The 26277-nt window shown below is 40.7% G+C and overlaps 1 protein-coding gene across 9 annotated transcripts in view; it reads right to left on the bottom strand.

The window, feature by feature from the left end:
- Nucleotides 1-26277, bottom strand: part of cblb (Cbl proto-oncogene B, E3 ubiquitin protein ligase) — a 171648-nt gene that overhangs the window by 30194 nt on the left and 115177 nt on the right. For all 9 annotated transcript variants that reach the window (XM_085288334.1, XM_085288335.1, XM_085288338.1 and 6 more), the window contains 2 exons: nucleotides 7295-7429; nucleotides 6643-6707 (listed from right to left, as the gene is read on the bottom strand). In XM_085288334.1, the coding sequence (XP_085144460.1) occupies nucleotides 6643-6707; nucleotides 7295-7429 (200 nt within the window). The remainder of the gene's footprint in view (nucleotides 1-6642; nucleotides 6708-7294; nucleotides 7430-26277) is intronic.

Genomic DNA, 26277 nt, shown 5'->3' with positions numbered 1-26277 from the left:
AAGCTTAGGCTTTTCTGGCGGCGGGGTCTGACTAGAAAGCGATGTCGAGCGTGCTTTGTTACCTATGCTCAGAACAGCTCCATGGAGAGGAATTTGTTTTCCACGTCCCTGCTTGGAGATGCAGGGCCCGGCTCTCCGAGACCGTGCTGCCTCAGAAGGGTTCATCCAGACTCTCCTGCTGACTGGCTTTTCATCCCCTCGGTGAGTGGAATCTACGAGCGTGAAGGCTCAAACCCCAAGTATTTACGTCCTTTAACTCGAGCCTCTGCCAAAAATGATGCTTCCACCCCGCTGAACATGGCACTTTTTAATGCCCGATCATTGACTAATAAATCGTTCGTGCTTAACGATTCTATATCTTCTAAAAAACTGGACTTCTTATTTCTGACTGAGACCTGGCAGCGGGACTTGGACTATTCGTCTCTCATTGAAATGTGCCCGAACGGCTATTCCGTCATCAGCCAGCCTCGGGGATCTGGTCGTGGAGGAGGTCTCGCGGTGGCATTTCAGGGCCGTTTCAACTGCCGTTCAGTGAAAGTTGGACACTTTCTTTCCTTTGAATTACAGCTTATTAAAATCAGAAGTAAGGATCCTTTTTATTGTGCTGTGGTGTATCGTCCACCCAGCCCAAATAGCTTGTTTTTATCGGAGTTTAGCGACTTCCTGTCCTCTACTATGAGGTTGTCCAGACTGCTTTTAGCTGGGGATTTTAACATACATGTTGATGATGACTCCGACCTCTTTGCCAGAGGTTTTATCAACATTATGGATTCTTTTCATTTTACCCAGCATGTGTCCGGCCCCACACATAACAAAGGACACACACTGGACCTTGTTTTTACTTTGGGTTTGAATATTGATTCTATTTTTTATTTTTATTTAACCTTTATTTAACCAGGAATGTCCCGTTGAGATCAAAGACCTCTTTTTCAAGGGAGTCCTGGCCAAGAGGCAGCACATTTCAAGACAAATACATACGAACAAACAAAGTTAAAATTACACAAAACAATTACACATTATTGAGGCAGCCTGTAGGCCTTTGAGTTTAGCTTTAAAAACATTTAAAGACAACAATTCAGTTAGTTTCCAGTCTTTCTGTAACATGTTCCATGAAAAAGGCGCAGAGTGGACAAAGGCTTTCTTACCCAGCTCTGTGCGGACAAGGGGAACAGACAACAGCAGCTGATCATTTGAGCGCAAGGAGTAAGAACCACTATTTGTCCTTGTGACCAAAGTACAAATATAAGGAGGCAGCAATCCAAGCATAGCTTTGTAAATAAAAGTGTACCAATGCCCCTGTCTTCTAATGGCCAAAGAAGGCCATTTTACTCTTAAGTACAAATCACAGTGATGGGTCAGGTATTTACAATTGGTAATAAACCTCAAGGAAGCATGATATATCGTGTCCAACATTAGAAGACATGAAGAAGAAGCGTTCATATACAGAATGTCACCATAATCTAACACAGATAAAAAGGTTGCAGTGACAAGACGTTTTTTTACTGCAAAAGAAAAGCACTGTTTATTACGGAAGAAAAAACGAAGTTTAAGTCTCAGTTTCTTTACTAGTCTCTCTATATGTGGTTTAAAGGTGAAGGAGTCATCAATCCAGACACCAATATTATATTCATGAACTATCTCTATGACATTTCCTTCAAGGGTGGACACCACTGGAATTTGTTCCAGTGGTGTCTGAGGACATTTTTTTTTATCTCTGATCATCTCTGTATTCTTTTTAACATGTATTTTCATGAGCCTTTGTCTCCTGTTCACCGGACAATTATCTCGCGCATCATAAATTCCTCCACAGCGGAGAATTTCTCGGATGCTTTTAATTTAACAATATCCCCGCAAAATGGCGTTGATTTCTTAACAGATCTATTTAATAACCATTGTTTTTCGATTTTAGATTAAATCTGTCCGGTTAAAATGAGACCAGTTTCTGTTTCCAAGTCCTTACCCTGGTTAAATGACAACATCTGATCCATAAATCGTGATTGTCGTAAAGCTGAGCGCTTATGGAGGAAAACTCATTTAAATGTTCATCTCCTTTACTTAAAGGATCTTTTAGCCTCTTTTAACAATGCAATTAGAGATGCGAGGGCTGCTTATTTTTCTCATCTGGTTGCAAAGAGCAGAGGTAATCCTAAGGTATTATTTGACACTATTACTGATATTATTACTCCTGCTCCACCTGCTGCCATTATTTCTTCTAATGAAGACTGCGAAACATTTCTTTCTTTCTTTCTAGAAAAAATTAGTAATGTAAGGAAAAAATTGTCCCCATCAACATCTGCATTGTCAGTTCCTACGCCAGCTCGGCCTGTCGTTTTAGAATGCTTTTTACCTGTCTCACTATCAGAGCTGGAAAAAATAGTTAATGCAACAAAAGCATCCTCCTGTTCACTCGACATTTTACCCGCATCGTTATTCAAAAATGTCTTCCACTCTATTGGTCCCTGTGTGCTCACCATAATTAACACCTCACTGGGATCTGGTAAAGTCCCTGCTTATTTTAAAACTGCTGTTATACACCCCCTGTTAAAAAAGCCTATGCTGGACCCATCTCTCACTAGCAATTACAGACCAATCTCAAAAACACCGTTAATTGCTAAGATATTAGAGAAGGTTGTGGCTAAGCAGCTTACAGCAGTTTTAGACAAACATAATATCTTTGACAAATTTCAGTCTGGCTTTCGTAGAGCTCATTCTACTGAAACAGCCCTTCTTAGAGTTTCCAATGACATTCTGATGCAAAACAATGCAGGAAAGTGTTCTGTACTCCTAATGTTGGACCTCACGTCAAGCCTTTGACACCGTTGACCATTATATTTTGCTTGAAAGGCTGAAATACTGGGTTGGTGTATCTGGGTCTGCCTTAGAGTGGTTCTCCTCGTATCTCTATGAACGATACTTTTCTGTGGTGGTTTCTAAGTATAGGTCATCTTCCACGTCCCTGTCCTATGGTGTGCCACAAGGTTCTGTGCTGGGGCCCTTATTGTTTTTAATATATCTGCTTCCTCTCCAGCATATTTTAAGCCCCTTTGAGGACATTTGCTACCACTGCTACACAGACGACATCCAGCTATATATATCTTTTAAACCTGAAGATGTTTCTAAGCTGCAGATTCTAAATGTGTGCTTAGAAACCATCAAAGGTTGGATGGCTGACAACTTCCTCCAACTTAATGAAAAAAAGACTGAAGTCCTTGTATGTGCTCCAGACAGACATGTACCTAACATAATGAATGCTCTTGGTCCTCTTTCAACATTTGTGAAATCGTCTATCAGGAACCTAGGGGTAACCTTTGATTCTGCTCTTACCCTGGATGTCCACGTCAAATCTCTGGTTCAGTCCTGCTTCTATCATTTAAGAAACATTTCTAAATTGAGCCCCATAGTATCTCATACTGAACTGGAAATTGTTATTCATGCATTCATTTCATCACGATTGGACTACTGTAATTCACTGTTTACATGTCTAAACAAAAACTCCCTGGAGCGTCTGCAGATTGTCCAAAATGCTGCAGCAAGGCTTCTGACAAAAACATCGAAATACTCTCATGTAACACCATTGCTTATACAGCTGCACTGGCTCCCTGTTGAATTCAGAGTCCATTTTAAGATTCTGGTTCTGACATTTAAGGCTCTTCAAGAACAAGCACCAGCGTACATCATTGAACTTTTACAGCCCTATGCCCCTAGTAGGTCCCTGAGGTCTTGTGATCAGGGCCTACTTGTTATTCAGTATACAAGACTGAAAACCAAGGGTGATAGAGCTTTTGCTACTGTGGCTGCCAGACTGTGGAATTCTCTTCCTCAGAACTTAAGATCCGCAGACTCAGTGATTACTTTTAAAAAACAGCTAAAAACACATCGTTTTAAAATTGCATTTTGTTAACTTTTGACTGTTTTTGTTTTATACCTTGTGAAGCACTTTGTGATCTTTTATCTAGAAATGTGCTATATAAATAAAATTTTACTTACTTACTTACTTACCTTTCTTTGGAGTCAAGAATGCTAGGCCCTGACATGTTAGAAATTTCCACAGGTGCTTGTGTTACATAATTGGGCCTGTGCACTAGAACATTCCCTAAATGTTAAAACTAAATTAGTCACCAGTGAAATGAATGGTGAGTCACACATCACTAAGCTTGGTTTAGAGCTGGTAAAATGGTAATGCAGAGAACAAAAACAGGCACAGTTGATAATGTAGTGTACATAGACAGAGACAAAGAAAGATACAAACAAAAATGAGTGGTAATTCCAGTACTTGTAGTTCCCCATTAAACTATGCATGTACTCTATACAAGGTTTAAGCAGTGTGCCACTCAGTCTATGTTAAATTCCATCTTACATTGTAAAAAAAAGGGTCATTGTTGCACCAAAGGGAGGGAGTATGTAATCAGTTTGGTTTATTTGTTTGTCTGTCTATCTTTTTGTTAGCATGTTAGTGTCCACAGTTATCGTTTTCAAATTTAATCTGATGGTAGTATTTGTTAAAAAAAAAAAGTCAAGAAAACATGTCAAGTGATATATGGTTTTCTTAGATCATTTGTGCTGCCCCCCCCCCCCCCCCGCCAAAGGTGTGTGTCCCGGCGTAAAAGTAATGCAGCATTTCAGAAAAGGAACATCAACCAACAGTAAAATATAGGGGTCATAGTGTGATGGTCTGGGGCTGCTTTGTTTCTCAGTTTCCCATTATGAATATACAGTATGGGTAAGGTGCACATATGCCATTTTTAAAATGTCTGCCTCTTTAGTAGGTATGCCTGTTTTCACTTTACAGCAGCAAACTGTAGCAACAAGGTTTTTAGTGCCACCAATAGCCCCAGACCTACAGTGGGGCAAAAAAGTATTTAGTCAGCCACCGATTATGCAAGTTCCCCCACCTAAAATGATGACAGAGGTCAGTAATTTGCACCAGAGGTACACTTCAACTGTGAGAGACAGAATGTGAAAAAAAATTCCATGAATTCACATGGTAGGATTTGTAAAGAATTTATTCGTAAATTAGGGTGGAAAATAAGTATTTGGTCACCTCAAACAAGGAAAATCTCTGGCTCTCACAGACCTGTAACGTCTTCTGTAAGAAGCTTTTCTGTCCCCCACTCGTTACCTGTATGAATGGCACCTGTTTGAACTCATCATCTGTATAAAAGACACCTGTCCACAGCCTCAAACAGTCAGACTCCAAACTCCGCCATGGCCAAGACCAAAGAGCTTTCGAAGGACACCAGGAAAAGTATTGTAGAGCTGCACCAGACTGGGAAGAGTGAATCTACAATAGGCAAGCAGCTTGGTGTGAAAAAATCAACTGTGGGAGCAATCATCAGAAAATGGAAGACATACAAGACCACTGATAATCTCCCTCGATCTGGGGCTCCACGCAAGATCTCATCCCGTGGGGTCAAAATGATCATGAGAACGGTGAGCAAAGATCCCAGAACCACACGGGGGGACCTGGTGAATGACCTGCAGAGAGCTGGGACCAAAGTAACAAAGGTCACCATCAGTAACACACTACAACGGCAGGGAATCAAATCCCGCAGTGCCAGACGTGTTCCGCTGCTGAAGCCAGTGCATGTCCAGGCCCGTCTGAAGTTTGCCAGAGAGCACATGGATGATACAGCAGAGGATTGGGAGAATGTCATGTGGTCAGATGAAACCAAAGTAGAACTTTTTGGTATAAACTCAACTCGTCGTGTTTGGAGGAGGAAGAATACTGAGTTGCATCCCAAGAACACCATACCTACTGTGAAGCATGGGGGTGGAAACATCATGCTATGGGGCTGTTTTTCTGCCAAGGGGACAGGACGACTGATCCGTGTTAAGGACAGAATGAATGGGGCCATGTATCGTGAGATTTTGAGCCAAAACCTCCTTCCATCAGTGAGAACTTTGAAGATGAAACGAGGCTGGGTCTTCCAACATGACAATGATCCAAAACACACCGCCCGGGCAACAAAGGAGTGGCTCCGTAAGAAGCATTTGAAAGTCCTGGAGTGGCCTAGCCAGTCTCCAGACCTCAACCCCATAGAAAATCTGTGGCGGGAGTTGAAAGTCCGTGTTGCTCGGCGACAGCCCCAAAACATCACTGCTCTCGAGAAGATCTGCATGGAGGAATGGGCCAAAATACCAGCTACTGTGTGTGCAAACCTGGTAAAGACCTATAGTAAACGTTTGACCTCTGTTATTGCCAACAAAGGTTATGTTACAAAGTATTGAGTTGTATTTTTGTTATTGACCAAATACTTATTTTCCACCCTGATTTACGAATAAATTCTTTACAAATCCTACCATGTGGATTCATGGATTTTTTTTTCACATTCTGTCTCTCACAGTTGAAGTGTACCTCTGGTGCAAATTACTGACCTCTGTCATCATTTTAAGTGGGGGAACTTGCACAATCAGTGGCTGACTAAATACTTTTTTGCCCCACTGTAGTCTGCCAGTAGCAACAATCCCACCACGATTTCTCCAGAAAGTTTTCTTGTACTCTTTTATTTTAACTATACAGAAGGTAATTTCTGCCTCAACGGGTCCCTTAATCAAAACATGAAAAAACGATGTAGCCTGGCCTGCTTATAACAACAATATATGAGCCAAAAATGTAAATTAATTAACACTTGAAAGACTCACCAGGCTCAAGGCACCAGGGCTTCTCCTCCTCAAAGGACAGCTCTGGAGGGCTATTTTCCAAGGACCTGCATGAGCAACAAAATGTAACTGAATCACAGCACCCCAACTAAACTCTAATGACATACAGACAGAAAACTGTTGAAGGCAAACCAACTGGACATAGTAGTGGTGGACAAGCAGAGGAAGAAGGCCGTAATAATAGATGTAGCTATATAAAGTGATAGCTACATCAGGAAGAACAATGTGAAGAAGAACGTGAGAAGCTGGAGAAATACTAAGGACAGAGAGAGGAGCTGGAGAAGCAAGGTCAAAGGTGAAGACAAGTCTTGGGCAACTGCTCTGTCTAGCAGTAGCTGATGTTTTGTCCTTCTGGTGTTTCGCCAATTCCTCTGGGTTTGCCAAAAACCCAGAGGAATGATTCCAATACACTGCTGAATCTATGTCATGAAGAATGACTGCTGTTCTAAAGGCAAAAATTGCTAAACATTTTTATTAAAAGTCTTGAGTTACAGCTGAAAATCTGCATTCAATCAATTTTATCTTTATGAATGTTTCATTCACTGTGGTGGTGAATAGAGGCAAAACTACAAAAATTATGTCTGACCAACTACCTATGGAACTAACAATATACCATGTGTGTGAAGACCAATACCTGCTTGCTACAGTGATGCAGACAGGAGTCTGACTCAGGCACAGACTGGATGAAGGAATGTGATAGTTGCCCTCCGGTCCTTCCATTGCCCCTTGATGTTGTTCTAACACAGGGCTGCAAAAAGGGTTGGAGGATCTGCAAAGATGACATTTGATTTGTCAAAACAACCTTTGACTACATTAGCTAGTTTGTCTAATGGTTAACTATAAGAGGGAATCTTATGCAAAAGCCCTTTCTAACCCTTTTTCTGTCAGAGGTTTGCTCCTGTCAAAGGGGTGTATTTCTCTCAAAAATTGTTCAAGATGTCTTATTATGTTGGTTAGGTTTGTCAGACCAAGGAAAGTTTAGATACAGTCAGAGGAATAATTATTCGAGCTACTTTGTAAGTTTATTCATTTCCAAAACAATGAATAGTCTCTAATTGCATAGAGACAGAATTCAACCAAAAAAACAACCCAGAAAAAATAAGAGTTAAAACCCCCTGAAAAGTTATTATAAACAGATTTGCATGTCATTGAGTGAAATTAGGTTTTGCTCCACAAGATCAAATACTTGTTTTAGTACTTGGTCAAGAATACTAACTTTCTTGGCATAATTTCTTATTATCAGGTTTTCATATCTCTCAGGTGGGATTTTGGTCTTTTAGGTTTCTTGGTTGCCTGGTTGGCAGCTTCAAGTTTCAGCTTGCTATAGTAATGAGGTCAGGAGACTGATAAGGCCAGGGTGGCTGTAGCTCAGGTGGCAGAGCAGGTCAGCCACTAATCAGAAGATCGGTGGTTCAATCCCAGGTTGCCTCCTGGCTGCATGCCAAATATCCTTGGGCAAGATACTAACCCCATGTTTGCCTACTGGTGGTGGTCAGAGGGCCCGCTGGCGCCGGTGTCCGGCAGCCTTGCCTCTGTCAGTGCGCCCCAGGGCAGCTGTGGCTACAATGTAGCTTGCCAGTGTGTGAATGGATAAATGACTGAATGTAGTGTAAAGCACTTTGGGGTCCTTAGGGACTAGAAAAGCGCTATACAAATGCAGGCTATTTACTTCACAACCTTCTTCTATAGCCACTCTATAGCCACAAGTCCCATACACCAGCGGTCCCCAACCCTCGGGCCACAGACCGGTACAGGTCCGTGAGTGGTCTGGTTGATGGCTACGAGAGTTGATGCTTGGGTGTCAAATTTATGGTTTTCAGGGTTTTTATTGTTAACTTTTCCCGTGTTGTAGTTGTGTGTCTTATTTTGAAAGAAATATTTACACATTACCATAGCGACCAGAGAGCATTAAGGGGCAGAGAGGAGGACACAACTACACAGTGAATTTGTGTTTATTACTATATTTACAAAATACCACAGTTTTTGTCTTGGTCGTATCATTTTACCTTAAAGGCCAGTCCATGAAAATATTATCTGACATTAAATCGGTCCGTGGTGCAAGAAAGGTTGGGGACCGCTGCCATACACGGCCCATCTTTAGTGATTTGGTTGAGGGAAGGAGGTTCTCATCCAACATTTTACTTTCTATAGTAAAAAGAAACATGGTCCGGTCCTTTTCCCTGTCAATGTAGTGAAGTCATCCTCTACCCTTAGACAAACTGCCCCAAAGCATAATGTTTCCACTTCTTACTTGACTGTGGGACTGGTGTTATTTGGGTCATACTCAGCAATTCTCTTCCTCCAAACACAGTGGTTTGAGTTGATGCCAAAGTACTCAATTTTGGTTTCAGTGGAAGGCAGATGCCAACATTTGAAAGTATATGTACATCAATCGCACAATCACACAATACTTTTTCAGTTTTAGCCTCCTCTTTGGGTTAAATCTTCATCAGAAGTATCAGCTCTATCTCCTGCCTCCAGTACATCTGGATACACAGAATATCTAATCTAAAAGCTAAAAGGCTATTATCATTCAGCCATTACTTTTGGCAGTTTCTAACCATCAGATTTGCCTTAACCTGTAGACATCATTGGTAAAAGATCTGAAACCACAGAGAAAACAAAAGAAGAGTTTCATATATACTCCCTGTTATGGAAAATTCTAGTTTATCCTCACATTTAGATTTATGTGAGGATAAATCTAAATCCTCACAGTACACAGTAAATTAGTGTATGATTTTTGTATAACCTTTGCCTGCTTAAGATGAAGCAAGTGTGTGTCAGTATGACCTCATAAAGAACTGCTTAGCTAGGCCTAATGATGTTTCACTATGTTATCTGCTAACTGTTAGGGTGTAGAAGGACGAAACTCCCAAGATGACAGATGCCAGCAGCTTCCTGGGAAAAGATAGTGGAAGATGCTCTGCCCAGCCACTGCCCATGGGACAGAAGCCTGTTGTAACTAAAAGATACAGAAAGTTGTGTGTGGGGAGGGGGTATAAAAGAGGAGCTGAGACACCCCAAGGGTAGAGCTGGCACGACTGTGAACTGTGATGTTTGATGTGTGTGTTGGCTCTCCTGCGCAGTAATAAATAGCTTGACCACAGCTCTTTCTGTGTTGCAGACTTTATTTACAAAATTCCATGACAAGTTTGGCATCACAAACAGGATGCTCCGAGTGTGGGAACTCCAAAGACGGCTGATCACCCCAAGGCAAAAAGTCAATCCTCGGTCCCACTAAAGCTTCAAAAAGGGGGAGTTGTGAGGCGAGTCCTCAGCGAAACACCGAGATCATCCAAAAGAACTAGGGGAGAATCTGCACTGGTGAGCTGTGTCCAACCTATGTCATATATGGATGTATAAGTCACTTGGGTTCTCCGTTTGGTCAGGCCAAAGGGTGGGTGAGTCATGGCGCACCTCCGTGATATTTCACGGAGAAGTTCTGGGCTTAAGTACAGAGCAATTTCCTGAGGTCTCAGCTACACACAGGATCTAATGGCCCCTGGGGCAGTGGCTCATGGGAGGTCGGCCGAGTAGCTTAGAGTCTGCAGAAAAAAACCCTAGGCGCCGGGGGACTGGCGTTAGGCGGCAGTATTTTAGCATGTTTGGTCTGTAGAAGGCAAAAGGCTTTGCTAAGGACGCTTACCGAATAACATGGGATGACAGTCAGCACGGCCGAATTAAGGGCTGGGGCGTGGACTGTCACGCACGCTCAACCGGGTGATCAAAGTGAGAACTCAGTCTTTGACTCAATGGTAAAAAATGTAGAAAGAAAGCATGAAATATGTCGTGAGAAAGAAAAAGAAATGTTGAAAAGAAAGTCAGTTGATGTGGATTGAATGAATGATGAAAGAGAGGTGTTTGAAAGTATGGGTGGAGAGAAGAGAAAGCAGTTTTGGAAGGGAAAAAAAGTGGAAGAAAAAAATGTGAAAAAGGAGGAGAGAGGGAGAACCAGAACCAGAACCAGCAGCAGTGGTGGCTGCAAGCAGACTAAGAGGAGCAGGGCAGGACCCCAGGGGACGCTTCAGGTCATGGTTTTCCCAAGACGCCAGAACAGGGAAGTGACGCAAAAACACAAACCTACATATATACACACACTGATACAGTGAGGAGTGATACAAGAGCCACACACAAACACGGACGCACACACATGCTGACGCAATGAAGAAAGCTTCGCTAACAAGTGCTACGGAAAAAAAGTGCTCCACACACACACATACACAAACACAGAGACTGCTGCAAGAAGCCACACTTAGAACACATTTCATGCCATCCAAAGGGCAAATATGTGCATTTAACAAACAAAGCCTATAAATCTCTGCCTATGTATACAATGTCTGTGTGTGGTGAGAAGGTGGAATTTCTTGTAGACTACGGAGCCACTCTGTGTTACACTCTCACCCTGAAATTCCAGCCAACATTAGAAGGTACACCCACACTGTCTCTGCAACAGGCCATGTTCAAAGAGATAATTTCACCATTCCCCTGTCCTGAATTGACGGACAGGGCCAAAAGTTAAAAGTTTTGTCAGACTCATGTCCAGTAAATTTACTTAATGTGTAAATTAAACATAAATTTGATCTCCTGCCATGATGGCATTACAATCACACAGTCAGAATGTGACCATGCAATGGTGAAATACAGCCCTGTGACCCCTGCCTTCGTGTATGAATGGAAGCTGGGGGCAGGGCTGCTCACTGAAAGTTTTTTTTTTGTTTGTTTTTTTTTACAAAGCACGTGACTGCATGCCTCCAGATGCCATTTTTGGCCGCTGATGGCCTGCACTGCACTTTTCACTGTGCTTCGCAGAGCCCTGATGAGAGACATGGGGAGGAGTGGTAAAGAGTTGAACATGATAAACTAACAATGAAATGCTTATTTTAGAGCTTTACATTTGCTGCACTTGCGATTTCCCTCACTAAAGAACAAAAGGTTATTTATAATGGATGCATCCACCCCACACATCTTCCTTGCTAGGTCTGCTGACTACAGGTGGGAAGACCTGGGCAGATTTGTGCACAATTGTAAAAGAGCTTGTGATTGGCAAGTCAGGGAGGACCCAAAAGTGTTGTTCACCCTAAAAAATGATTGCTTATAAAACAGTTATGCTGTCTATTGTTATACTGTTCACTGTTTGCTCATTTGAACTGTTTGATCCCACTGTTGATCAGAGGTGCCTGACGGCCTGTGGGCCAAGTCTAAATACGATGTGGGACTGATTAAAGATTGCAAACCAGCTGTTATCATCTTGTCCTGTAAACTTAGTGGGTTATGAATTGATATGTAAATTAGTTGATTGTTATTAGATCAGGGAACGATCATTTAATTATAACACAAGTGAGCAGAATGTTGCGAATGAGTGGAGACTAACAGACTGAGTTTCCGGTTTCTGATGTATGTGAAGCTTGCACATAGACATACACACACACCTGATTATATGGGAACAAACTTGCTTTGTCAAGTGAAATACATGACATCATCTCACATATTTTTATTTTAAATGCTAAATAAAATGATTGGGTTTATGATTAGTGCAACAGTACAGACCTGAGGAAGAAACTCACATTCCAGGGATGAAACATTGCAATGAGGTGTTTAGGAAGCATCTGACAGTAAACATTAGTGTTGTGTGAACTGTGCAGCTGCTAACAAAAATTTATCTGGTGGAACTATGCCAGTTGACCCCAGACTCTCCAGAACTGTGTGACATCTCAGAGCACTTGTGGGCAACCAGTGGATATGATGCGGGGGAAATGAACGGGGTAGTGAGTCTTAAGTCTGAGTTCAGACTAAGTAAGCATAAACAACAAAAAAAGCCAGAAACAGTGAATGCACTACTGCATCTCATGGCACCTGAAGTTCTAATCCTCACACCATACTGTTCCACCAGAAAAACACATTTTTTCTGTGATTTATCTGGCTGACGTTTTTGTTTTGTTTTAGTGTTAGGCTGATCCTATAAGTCAGTTTGGGTCTGTTTTCTCTTTCTAAGAGAATGACAGCCTTATGCTTGGACATGTCCTAAAACTAGACCTAATGTTTTAGGGGTTTTTTTTGTAACAGTGCACTTAAATAAAACCTGTCAGGTGTCACCCCTCCAGGGCATGATATTTTGTGTGCTGATGATTTAACAATCAGCTCTCTTTTCAGCAGGCCTGCAAGATTGATACGAAAGCGCTATGAAACATCCTTACTGGAAACATTTGCAAAGTGTGATTCTTCAGATTACAATGGGCTTTGGAGAAATTCACTCGTCTGGGACACGTGATCTCACGCGACAGTAAGTCCCTCTGTGTAAAAAGGTTGTAGCGATTCAATCCATTCCAAAATCATAAAGAATTGTTTTTTCTTTTTTTGATATGACATCGTATTGCTATTAGTGGATACTCAAATATGTGCGCGAGAGGCTCCACTCTCAGCAATGACAAATGTGAAGGGACTGACTGGACTGTGACAGACTGATAATGTAAATAAAGCTTTGACTGACTTGAAACTGAGATTAAAGACTGCACCAAGTTTAGGATTAGTAAATGCTGTTAAACAATTCACAAAAAACAGTTAGAAAAGGGTGGATGTTTGTGCGTTGTTTGGTTTTGTTTTCACAGGAGCGGGCAGCGACCAGAGATGGGAAGACTATCTAGGTTCACATAAGCTTGTGGGCCGTGCAAACTCAACCCTTAACTGCCACTTTCAGTGTAACTGTTTCTTGTAGAGAAATCTATGTATTTACTAGCTTTGTTGTTTATGATGCCATAATGTATTGTTGGAAAATGCCAAATGTCACAGTTGAAGAATGTACTGTGTTAAACCCAGAATAACTTATTTCACAGGAGCTGATGGCTAACCACATGATTTTGTTGCAGCTATTTCTAGAATCTATTTGTCCAGATCTGATCTACAGGATGCATAACTGGCTAATGTTGTTTTTTTCCTGAAGGTCTTTGTGGAGGATTTGGCATCACACAGACAGTAAAAATAAAGCAGGATGTGAAGTAATCACAGAACATCTTAGCGTTGGGCTAATTATTATATCAGTATTTATCTCAAGTTGCTGAGCTCATAACATTGAAACAAGTGAGTGACATTACTTATGACCAGTCACTATACCTAATTCTAAATACAAACGGGATGATCCATGATTTGGGCATATTATGGGAACAATGACTTTTTTTAATGATTCAGGAAAATCCATTGCACATGACAAACTTGTGGCTGCAGTGCTGGATGCCTTATTACTCCTCTGACCTACAGTTGTTCGTAAATGTGAAGTTTATATTAACTCAAGATTCTGTTTTCTAGGCAATTACAGAGCAGATGCGGTGGTAAAACCAGTAGTTAAGCAGAATTAACATGAAAACCATGCTAATTTCATTTCCTAGCACAGGTTTAAAACTATTTCGTGATATTTCTATGATTTTCAATTATTTTTTTCTATGATTTGTGTGACTAACAATTCATGTACAGGTATTAAAACTCTACAGGTGGTACAGATTAGTGATGGTAAATTCTATTCTTTTTACTGAATCGGGTTTGAATGCGTCACTCACCAAAGTGAATCGGGTTTTTGAGTCATTTGAGTCACTGAGTCAGTTGAACAGAGAGTGCAAAAAATGTACCCCTAACCCTAACTTAATTTGTTTTCATGTAAATACTGCTAAGATGAGTGACTGAAAAAGAAAAACAACTATTTTTGCTCTCAAAAAAGAGCAAAAAAAAAAATTAAAGATTTCTAAAGGGAACATTTTTTTTTATTTTTTTTTATTAGTAATAAATAAAAATTTGAATGATACGGTTAGCGCCCAGTTAGCTCCTAGCATTTCTCAACAGCTCTGCCTCCTTTTCGACTGCCCGGGACATTTAAACAATGGATAATCTGTATACAAAGAAATTCATGCTTTTCTCCTCAACAGAGAGTGTCCCCTGATTGAGCAACAGCGCCGTAAAATAAGAAGAATGGCGCCTAATTACAGAGTTAATAATGCAGACTTTGTAATATCTCACGTGTAGATTCATCAGCCAGATGAAGTCTTTACTGACAATTGACAGTGATAGCGCACATCATCATCACTATTCCAACAATCCTCTCCTCACAGACAAGCATAAACACACTCGATTATCACTAAATCAAATTTAACACACGTTTGTAATGACGCTAATTCAGTTTACAATAGGGTTCATTCACTCAGTCAGCAGGTGGCGGTATCCTCGTGCACTGCCATTAAACGAACAGAAGAAGAAGAAAACCCCTGCACATGCGCGGTACGGATCGGGTAGACCCGATTTGTACGGTCCGATTTTGCAAATGCGCAGTAAGGATCGGGAGTCCCGATCTGTCACTATCTTTTTATTTTTTTGTTTTAGTCTACATTATATTAAATGTTTCATTATCGGAAACATTTTAAGGGATACTTACTGTGGCCCTGAGAGGCCAAACTGACTGCAACTTCAGAAAACACTTGCAAAAAGAAAAATGCTGCAAAAAGAAAAATGCTGCAAAAAGAAAAACGCTGCAAAAAGAAAAACGCTGCAAAAAGAAAAACAACACAACGGAAATAGGAAAAAAGACAACGGAAATGTTTCTGGGGAGACAGTAACCGGACGGACCAGTTGCACAAACCAAAACATGCTAACAAGTGCACTGGGACTGGGAGACACTTCAAAGAAGCGGAGCGGCCAAAGAGTAAACTTTCAAAAGTAAGTTCTGAATATTATGTCACTTATTTATGTGCAAATGTTTAATAATGAGGAACATTAAAACATTACTGTTGGCCACATGCCGGCAAAGTTATGTGACATTAGCGATGTTTGTACTTTCAGCATTTACTTTGTTTTAAAGCCTTTACTTTATATGCTGTTAGATAGTCGACCTTAATCTTACAGAGAATCTGATGATTTTGTGGATAATTAAAGTCAGTCATATATCCAAAAACACAACAAGCTGAAAGTCAGTGATGCTGTTTGGTTTGCAGTCCTGAATATCACGGCACAAGCAGGATTCACTGCACTGTTAATGTTAGCTATGTTATATTGTTGCCTCTGTTCGGTGGTGTCGAGCCAAACGGACTTTAACGTGTGTTTGAACGAGCTGACGGTTCACTCGTTAAGCTGAAAGAAAGATGCTTTAATCACAGGAGTCACACATGTGTCCATTGTACCATCTGGGAACTCTTCTTGTTTAGCACTCGTAATAACACAAACACTAAATCCTCCTGTTTGTAGCAGTGTATACACCTGAGACTGTCACCTGTCTGTCTGTCCTGCACTCTCTCTCTTTTTCTTTCTCTCTGATTGTGGAATAAAAGTATGAACATGTATTTATAAGTTACACTTGTGTTTGAATCCTGCAGCTTATCACACATTTGATTTCCATGTGTGACAACTGCAAGTGTCCAGAGTGAGGACAGACTGAGGGACCCACTGCTGCACATCATCTGTGAGGCTTTGCACCCCTGATGATCTACCAGGACAAACTCAGCAGTGTGTGAGGAAGAGGAGGAGGAAGAGCCAGCAGCAGCTGACAGATGGAGAGAATAGACAGACTGTTCCCTGTTTGTGAAGGACTGCTAGAAAAGTTTAAAATCCCTAACTGTCTGTCCTGAATCAGTCTTATTAGGTAATGTTCAAATAATTGTATCAGTGTGGGAGAAAGTACTCAGGGCCTTCAGGTTACACACTATGAAAGGCAGCAACAAGTTTAATGTTCAGAAACCTAAAGTATGTATCAGCAGCAGAATGGAGCTAAAAATAAATGTTTGTTTCAGTTCTATGAAGCTTTGAGTATTTTGGATTAGTAGCACTGCTGTGTTTGTTGCATCATATTGCTGTAATTGTTTATTTGCTTTATATATTCTGAGGTATTGCCCTGCGACAGACTGGCGACCTGTCCAGGGTGTACCCCGCCTTTCGCCCTATGACAGCTGGGATAGGCTCCAGCGCCCCCCGCGACCCTGAAAAGGATAAGCGGAAGCGAATGGATGGATGGATATTCTGAGGTAAGTTGATCTATAGTGTTACATCATATTTTATAAGGATGTTATGTGTTTGTATACTTTCTGCCCAGTTTGACCCATTTAGCAGAAGTCAGCCTGTTTAAGGCTCTGATATCTATTCTGTATGACTTAAAAGAAGTTATGACATGGTCTGATTTTGTCACCCATTAAAGAAATATTTAATATATCAGTCTACTCTTCATTTTATCAGAAACAGTTATCACAGCTCGTACATTTTCTTTTTACACATATATGTAAGCATTGAGCCAAATTTAGTAATGCCAACATACTGAAGGAACAACATTTGTCTCTTATATATAATACATCTATATATACACTGTCAAAGATACTTGAGTGTCTTTGAGTGAAGATTTAAGGTGATAGGACATATAAATAGCTGCAACTTGAATCTTTACTGAAGCTCAGTGTTTGGCACAGAGTTCATGTTCACTGCTGTAATAACTAATAATGATTAATATAATATTGGCCATATTATATTTACATTACCAAAGTGAGATGACTTTAGTCTCATGAACAACATTAGCTAATTGTTATTTACTAACTAATCTTAAATGACTGTTCAGTACAGAAATGAAGCCCAAAAATCATGTTTTACAGTTCTGTGGTCTCAGCCTCAGACACTTATCAAATCACACAAAGCTCATGTAGAAACAAATGTACAAAATATGTTCTCCTTCATTTCTGTCAAACAAAGTTGTATGAAAAGTTTCCAGCTGTTAGTATCATGGTTGCTAGGCAACCTGGGCAGAGGCTAGACCATCCCATCTCACAAGGCTACAAGCGTCACACTTCCGGCCTTAGCGGAAGCCTTGAGTACGCGGCCCTTGAGGACCGTGGAGGCTGCGTACTTTAAGGCTGCAGACCCTGAATTGGGAAACAGTCCCTGAATTGGGATACAGCCATACATAGGCTGTATCCCAATTCGGGGTCTGACTCTGAGTCTGCAGAGGGTCCCAGTGATGTGGAAGACATCATGCCTCGTCCCTGTACCAAAGACACCACGTCCCAGTGGCCCCCAGGATTACAGGCCCGTGGCACTGACCTCTCACATCATGAAGACCCTGGAAAGGCTCATCCTGGACCAGCTGCGACCCATAGTAAGACCACATCTGCATCCCCTTCAGTTCGCTTATCAGCCTCGTCTTGGAACTGAGGACGCCATCATCTACCTGCTCAATCGTGTCTACACCCATCTGGACCAGCCGGCGAGCACTGTGAGGGTCATGTTTTTTGACTTTTCTAGTGCTTTCAATACCATCAGGCCGACCCTCCTGGGTGATAAGTTAGCAGCGATGCAGGTGGATGCTTCCCTGGTGTCCTGGATTGTTGATTACCTGACAGGAAGACCACAATATGTACGTCTCCCACAGTGTGTGTCTGACAAGGTAATCAGCAACACAGGGGCACCACAGGGGACTGTCCTCTCCCCCTTCCTCTTCACCCTCTACACCACAGACTTCAGCCACTGCACAGAGACCTGCCATCTTCAGAAGTTTTCTGATGACTCTGCGGTGTTGGGATGCATCAGCAGGAATGATGAGACAGAGTACCGGGCTGTGGTCGACTCCTTTATCACGTGGTGTGAGCAGAATCATCTGCAGCTCAACGTGGCAAAGACCAAGGAACTGATCGTGGACTTCAGGAAGACCAGGAAACACTTGACCTCTGTTTCAATCCAGGGGGTCAGTGTTGACATTGTGGAGGACTATAAATACCTTGGAGTACACATTGACAATAAACTGAACTGGGCTAAAAAAAAAAACACCACAACACTTTGCAGGAAGGGCCAGAGTCGTCTTTTTTTTTTTTTTTTTGAGGCGACTGAGGTCTTTCAACATCTGCCAGAAAATGCTCAGAATCTTCTGTTGTGGCCAGTGTGATCCTCTATGCTGTTGCATGCTGGGGGAGCAGGCTGAGGGTAGCAGATGCCAACAGACTTAATAAACAAATCCGTAAGGCCAGTAATGTTGTGGGGATGGAGCTCTCAAGGTGGTGTCGGAGAGGCGGATGCTGTCCAAGATAAAGACAATGTTGGATAACACCTCCCACCCACTCCATGACATGCTGGTCAGTCACAGGAGCACGTTCAGTGAGAGACTGAGAATACCGAAAAGCACCATTGAACGACACAGGAAATCTTTCCTGCCTGTGGCCATCTCCCTGTACAATGCATCCACTTAACACACTGGTTACTGCTACAACTACACATGTTTCTTTTCCAGCTATTTATTAAGGAGTGACTTATGTGTATATATTGTACTATTCTTAGTTAGCGTATTGTCTGTCTTGTCTTAATGTTGGTTTATGTTGGTTTATAATAGAGCACTGTAACAAAAAATATTTTCCCCCAGGGATCAATAAAGTATTCTGATTCTGATTAGTTATTACAGCAGTGAACATGAACTCTGTGCCAAACACTGAGCTTCAGTAAAGATTCAAGTTGCAGCTATTTATATGTCCTATCACCTTAAATCTTCACTCAAAGACACTCAAGTATCTTTGACAGATGTATTATATATAAGAGACAAATGTTGTTCCTTCAGTATGTTGGCATTACTAAATTTGGCTCAATGCTTACATATATGTGTAAAAAGAAAATGTACGAGCTGTGATAACTGTTTCTGATAAAATGAAGAGTAGACTGATATATTAAATATTTCTTTATTGGGTGAGAAAATCAGAACATGTCATAACTTCTTTTAAGTCATACAGAATAGATATCAGAGCCTTAAACAGGCTGACTTCTGCTAAATGGGTCAAACTGGGCAGAAAGTATACAAACACATAACATCCTTATAAAATATGATGTAACACTATAGATTAACTTACCTCAGAATATATAAAGCAAATAAACAATTACAGCAATATGATGCAACAAACACAGCAGTGCTACTAATCCAAAATACTCAAAGCTTCATAGAACTGAAACAAACATTTATTTTTAGCTCCATTCTGCTGCTGATACATACTTTAGGTTTCTGAACATTAAACTTGTTGCTGCCTTTCATAGTGTGTAACCTGAAGGCCCTGAGTACTTTCTCCCACACTGATACAATTATTTGAACATTACCTAATAAGACTGATTCAGGACAGACAGTTAGGGATTTTAAACTTTTCTAGCAGTCCTTCACAAACAGGGAACAGTCTGTCTATTCTCTCCATCTGTCAGCTGCTGCTGGCTCTTCCTCCTCCTCTTCCTCACACACTGCTGAGTTTGTCCTGGTGGATCATCAGGGGTGCAAAGCCTCACAGATGATGTGCAGCAGTGGGTCCCTCAGTCTGTCCTCACTCTGGACACTTGCAGTTGTCACACATGGAAATCAAATGTGAGATAAGCTGCAGGATTCAGACACAAGTGTAACTTATAAATACATGTTCATACTTTTATTCCACAATCAGAGAGAAAGAAAAAGAGAGAGAGTGCAGGACAGACAGACAGGTGACAGTCTCAGGTGTATACACTGCTACAAAACAACACAAGAGAAGGAGGATTTAGTGTTTGTGTTATTACGAGTGCTAAACAAGAAGAGTTCCCAGATGGTACAGTGGACACATGTGTGACTCCTGTGATTAAAGCATCTTTCTTTCAGCTTAACGAGTGAACCGTCAGCTCGTTCAAACACACGTTAAAGTCCGTTTGGCTCGACACCACCGAACAGAGGCAACAATATAACATAGCTAACATTAACAGTGCAGTGAATCCTGCTTGTGCCGTGATATTCAGGACTGCAAACCAAACAGCATCACTGACTTTCAGCTTGTTGTGTTTTTGGATATATGACTGACTTTAATTATCCACAAAATCATCAGATTCTCTGTAAGATTAAGGTCGACTATCTAACAGCGTATAAAGTAAAGGCTTTAAAACAAAGTAAATGCTGAAAGTACAAACATCGCTAATGTCACATAACTTTGCCGGCATGTGGCCAACAGTAATGTTTTAATGTTCCTCATTATTAAACATTTGCACATAAATAAGTGACATAATATTCAGAACTTACTTTTGAAAGTTTACTCTTTGGCCGCTCAGCTTCTTTGAAGTGTCTCCCAGTCCCAGTGCACTTGTTAGCATGTTTTGGTTTGTGCAACTGGTCCGTCCGGTTACTGTCTCCCCAGATACATTTCCGTTGTCTTTTTTCCTATTTCCGTTGTGTTGTGTGTGCTTTTGCAGCGTTTTTCTTTTTGCAGCGTTTTTCTTTTTGCAGCATTTTTCTTTTTGCAGCGTTTATCTTTTTGCAGCATTTTTCTTTTTGCAAGTGTTTTCTGAAGTTGCAGTCCGTTTGGCCTCTCAGGGCCATCGTAGATACTTGTTATTCTTAACATCTTAACAGATACTCTGACCTGTAACTATCATAAAATGCTTCGACCGGAAGTAGACACCTTTCGCGCATGCGGGGTATCGATTGGGTTTCCGGTACGGATCGGGTAGTGACAGTGAGTCCTGAGTGATTCAGCACAGGAAGGGAGGGGTGAGTGAGTCCTGAGTGACTGATTACCCTACGATTCAGCACAGGAAGGGAGGGGGTGAGTAACTCAAATGTGCTGTTAGCATGTTAGCAGAGCGATTCTACTGTGAACTGAGGAGCTATTGTCTTGATGTGAGCTTTCTACTCAGGGTTTTTTCTTCCAGTTCAGAGCAGAAATGTTTTTGTTAAGAAACTGGCTGTTGTTTGTTTCCCCACACAATTTTAATTATAAGCTAGATATATTTCTACTATTGAAATTAGTTTGCTAACAGCAACAGGAATGAGTCAGTGAGTCAGTTGGGCTTGTGAATCATGATTCACGAGCCAGTAAAGTTATTTTCGAGTATTGAACATCACTAGTACAGATAAGCTTTTGATAACCCACATGTGAAGTTCACTGAACAGAAAGTAAAATGCTGCTGCTGGATGCTTTCAAAATGGTTAGAAGTTTTTCCTTCTAGTAAGGACATACAGCTGCAGTAGCCAGAGTATTGCTGGAAGAAATCATCTGAAGGGTAGAATCTCCAGACTGAGACTGGGTGCTGATCAGAAATCTTCAGAGAACCAGCAGGAAGCAGGGACCAGTCCACGTAAAGCTGACAACCCAGACAGCGGTTAAGGTCAAGAGTCCTGTCGTTTGGGGTCACAGTAGTCATAACGAGAAAATTCCAGAGCCACAGCAATAACCACAAAGGTTAAGAAAGATCCCTACGTTAGACGCTGAGGAAGACGACAAGGGTGTATGGCGTGCTCTGCCCTTTCATCCTACAGCTGCGTTGGAACGCGAGAGTGAGGGGTGAAAAAGCACCCTCCTCCAACAAGGGCGTGACAAGCTCCCAACTTAGTGACTTGCAGAGCGAGGCTCTGTGTCACCTACGAGGGGATCAGCGATGGAACGCAGAAAACACCTGATAAAACAGTCAGGCAGTTTTGCCTGAAAAGTTCAGTGTGTTTTTTAAGTTAAGGTGGTCATTGGTGTGACTTTTCTAATTGTTTCACAGATGACATAAATTTACATGACTCTCCAAACATCACAAACACAGGAAAGGTGTATATGAATTGCTGACTTTCAAACTTTTCTATAGCCCTGATCTGATTAAAAGTAACTAGTGTAAACATGGTATGCAAATTTCTCAGCCATTTGGCTAACAATTCCTTGATGGCAAACATCTGGACATGGCAAGATAGAACAGAAAAGAGCAGAGGAACGAAGGCTGATTTCTTAAAACGGCTACACTATGATATGTTGTGCCTTCAAGAGATGAGATTAAAAATACATGCAGATATAAATGAATTAAATAAAGTGTGGAACCCTGGCCATTCAATAATATCAATGGGGGAAGACAGCTCTGACGGAGTGGGTATTTTCTTCAAAAAGGATACAGTGAATATAATCAAAAGAAGAGACATAATACCGGGACAACTCCTCCTTGTTGATTGCTGTTATTACGGGCAAAAGTTGCATATTATTAATGTATATAACGCACCCGATCGAACGAAAAAGATGCAATTGCTGAAAAAAAAATGAAGTATTTGTTAGAGATTGGTTTTAATATTTTTTATGTGGAGATTTTTTATGTGGAGCCACTGAAGCAACTGACAGGATATCCAATGTTGAGGTTAGAGAATCTCGAGAAAGTAAATTGTTGGTTCAAATTTGTAAGGAAGCAGCACTTAGTGATCTGTACAGAGTCTTGCATCCCCATACCATACATTACACTAGGTTCGACTCATTAACCAAAACAAGGATTGATAGACTTTACATATCATCTAACATTCAAAGTCTTAAATATGACACATTCTTAACAGACTTTTCATCCCTTCACCCCAACAGAAAGGAATATTCTTTCTTCTCACATGTTCATCACTCCTACTCTCGTCTGGATTATTTTCTGGTCAGCAGCTCACTGCTGAGTAACATTTCAGACACTGAGATTCATCCTATAGCTGTCAGCGATCATGCTCCTGTATCTTTAACACTAATACAGAAGAATAATACTACACCAAGTAAAAACTGGAGATTTAATACATCACTGCTCAAAGACGAAGAGTTTATCAAATACTTTAATAAAAAAGAATGGACTCTATATTTAGGCTTTAATGACATTCCTGGAACATCAGCATCTGTCCTCTGGGAAGCAGGGCAAGCCGTGATGAGAGGTAAAATAATCTCTTTCTCATCACATAAGAAGAAAGAAGAAAACAAAAATATTCAGGAACTAGAAAAAAACATCAAATTCTTAGAAAAAGCCTTTGTGTCACACCAAGATCAAGAAATATTAAACAAAATATGCAAGACAAAACTAGAATTAAATGAAATTATTAATAAAAAGACTAAATTCTTAGTACAAAGACTTTGTCTGCAAAATTATGAACACGGTAACAAATCCGGACAATTTCTTGCTAACCAGTTAAAACTCAATAAAGAAAAAACAACTATATGTGCTGTTAAAGATTTATCTGGGAATACAATATATGATCTTAAAAAAATAAACAAATTTTTTAGGGATTTCTATGAAACTTTATATACACCACAAATAAACCCATCTAAAAATGAAATTGATCAATTTCTCGACAACATAACTCTTCCAAAATTATTAGACACCCAAGCAACGGCACTGGATTCGCCACTGACGCCAGGTGAACTCCAGGAAGCTCTGATAAGTATGCCCAATAATAAGGCTCCAGGTCCAGACGGTTTTCCAACAGATTTTTACAAAGAATTCTGGACGATTCTGGCACCAGTTTTTCACAGGATGTTGCAGGAAATCAAAGAAAATGGTAGACTACCACCAAATATGAACTCTGCAAATATCAGTCTCTTACTAAAACCAGGCAAAGACCCTGTATTTCCTTCAAGCTATTGTCCAATATCCCTTATTAATGTAGACCTTAAAATAATCTGCAAAGCTCTCTCAAAAAGATTAGAGAAAATAACCCCCCTTTTAATTCATCCTGACCAAACTGGTTTCATAAAAGGTAGGAACTCATCAACAAATACACATAGATTACTTAATTTAATAGACTACTCATGCAGTAAAAACATTGAAACCATAATATTTTCTTTAGATGCGGAAAAAGCATTTGACAGAGTTAACTGGAAATTTCTATTTGCAACTTTACACAAATTTGGTTTTGGATCCTCTTTCATAAACTGGTTAAAAATATTATATAACTCCCCAACAGCTTGTGTCAGAACAAATGACCAAACATCCTCCAGCTTCTCTCTCCTGAGGGGCACCAGACAGGGATGCCAACTCTCCCCTTCACTGTTTGCAATTTTTATTGAGCCACTAGCAGCAGCAATTAGACAGGCTACAACAATTAAGGGCATAAAATGTAAGAATGTAGAACATAAAATCAGCCTTTATGCGGATGATGTGTTACTTTTTCTCCAACATTCACAAACCAATCTCTCTGGGGTACTTGCATTGATAAATTCTTTCTCAAGTGTCTCAGATTATTCAATTAACTGGTCAAAATCTACAGTTCTTCCGATTAATTGCTCCTTCCATAATTCTTCTCCTTCCCTACTGCAATCTGGAAATATAAAATATTTAGGTATTAATGTCTCTCCTAAGCTTTCAGAATTCACTAAATTAAACCATATCCCACGTTTAAAGACAGTAGAAGGCGATCTGGTTAGATGGAAATCTTTATCCATATCACTCATGGGAAGGGTTGCCGCTATAAAAATGATAGTCTTGCCAAAAATAAACTATTTATTTTCAATGATCCCAAATAAGCCATCACAAGATTGGTTCAGATCTCTAGACTCGTATATTTCTAAATTCCTTTGGAAAGATAAACCCCAATGTATCAGCTTAAAAACACTACAAAAGACCAAGGATAAAGGAGGATTAGATCTGCCTAACTTTAATCACTATTTTTTAGCCAACAGGCTTCAGTTCATCTCTACATGGTAGTGATGTTCGATTCGTGAACGAATCGTTCAATACTCGAGAATCACTTTACTGACTCGTGAATCATGATTCACAAGCCCAACTGACTCACTGACTCATCCCTGTTGCTGTTAGCAAACTAATTCCATTAGTAGAAATATATTTAGCTAATAATTAAAATTGTGGGGGGGAAAAACAACAGCCAGTTTCGTAACAAAAGCATTTCTGCTCTGAACTGGAAGAAAAAACCCTGAGTAGAAGCTCACATCAAGAAAATAGCTCCTCGGTTCAGAGTAGCATCGCGCTGCTAACATGCTAAACAACACATTTGAGCTACTCACCCCCTCCCTTCCTGTGCTGAATCGTAAGCATAAGCGAATCACTCAGGACTCGCTCACCCCCTCCCTCCTGTGCTGAATCATAGAGCGAACGAATCACTCACTCACTCACTAACCCCCTCCCTCCTCTGCAAATCAAAGAGCGAACGAATCACTCAGGACTCACTAACCCCCTCCCTCCTGTGCTGAATCGTAAGCGTAAGCGAATCACTCAGGACTCGCTCACCCCCTCCCTCCTGTGCTGAATCATAGAGCGAACGAACGAATCACTCACTCACCCCCTCCCTCCTGTGCTGGCTCACAGCTTCTTCTTCTTCTTGGTTGGCAACCAATGTTAAGGCCGCCCCCTGGCTCACAGCGCAGTGGACATTTAGATGAGAAAATATATATTTGACACACTTAAGGAAAATACTAATAAAATACAAATAAACAAAATAAATGTTTATTAAGCAATTTTGATAGGAAATTGCTTAATTTTAGAAATGTTTTTGCTCTTTTTTTCTCTATAAAATAGTTTTGGTTTTTTTTTTAATCATTCATCTTAGCAGTGGGATTTACATGAAAAGGGAAACAAATTAAGTTTGAGTGAAAATGTAAAATTTTTGCACTCTCTGGTCAACTGACTCAGTGAATCAAATGACTCAAAACACCCGATTCACTTTGGTGAGTGACTCATTAACACTCGATTCAGTAAAAAGAATCAAATTTACCATCACTGCTACATGGTTTAAACACACCCTCTTAGATGAACCTTGGATAGATGTAGAACAGGCACTATGTAATAACCTACAAATTTCAGACCTACCATTTATCAGCTCAAACATCAAACGACATGAATGCTTTAAAAGCAGCAACATCAGCTCTTCTCTGACAGCATGGTGAGAGTTTCTAAAAATGACAG

This window comes from Mchenga conophoros, linkage group LG10 (assembly GCF_057382185.1).
Source record: "Mchenga conophoros isolate Kocher_MC1m ecotype Shallow Benthic linkage group LG10, M_conophoros_male_GT1.1, whole genome shotgun sequence".
NCBI lineage: Eukaryota > Metazoa > Chordata > Actinopteri > Cichliformes > Cichlidae > Mchenga > Mchenga conophoros.
This window is presented reverse-complemented; position numbering and strand designations above follow the sequence as displayed.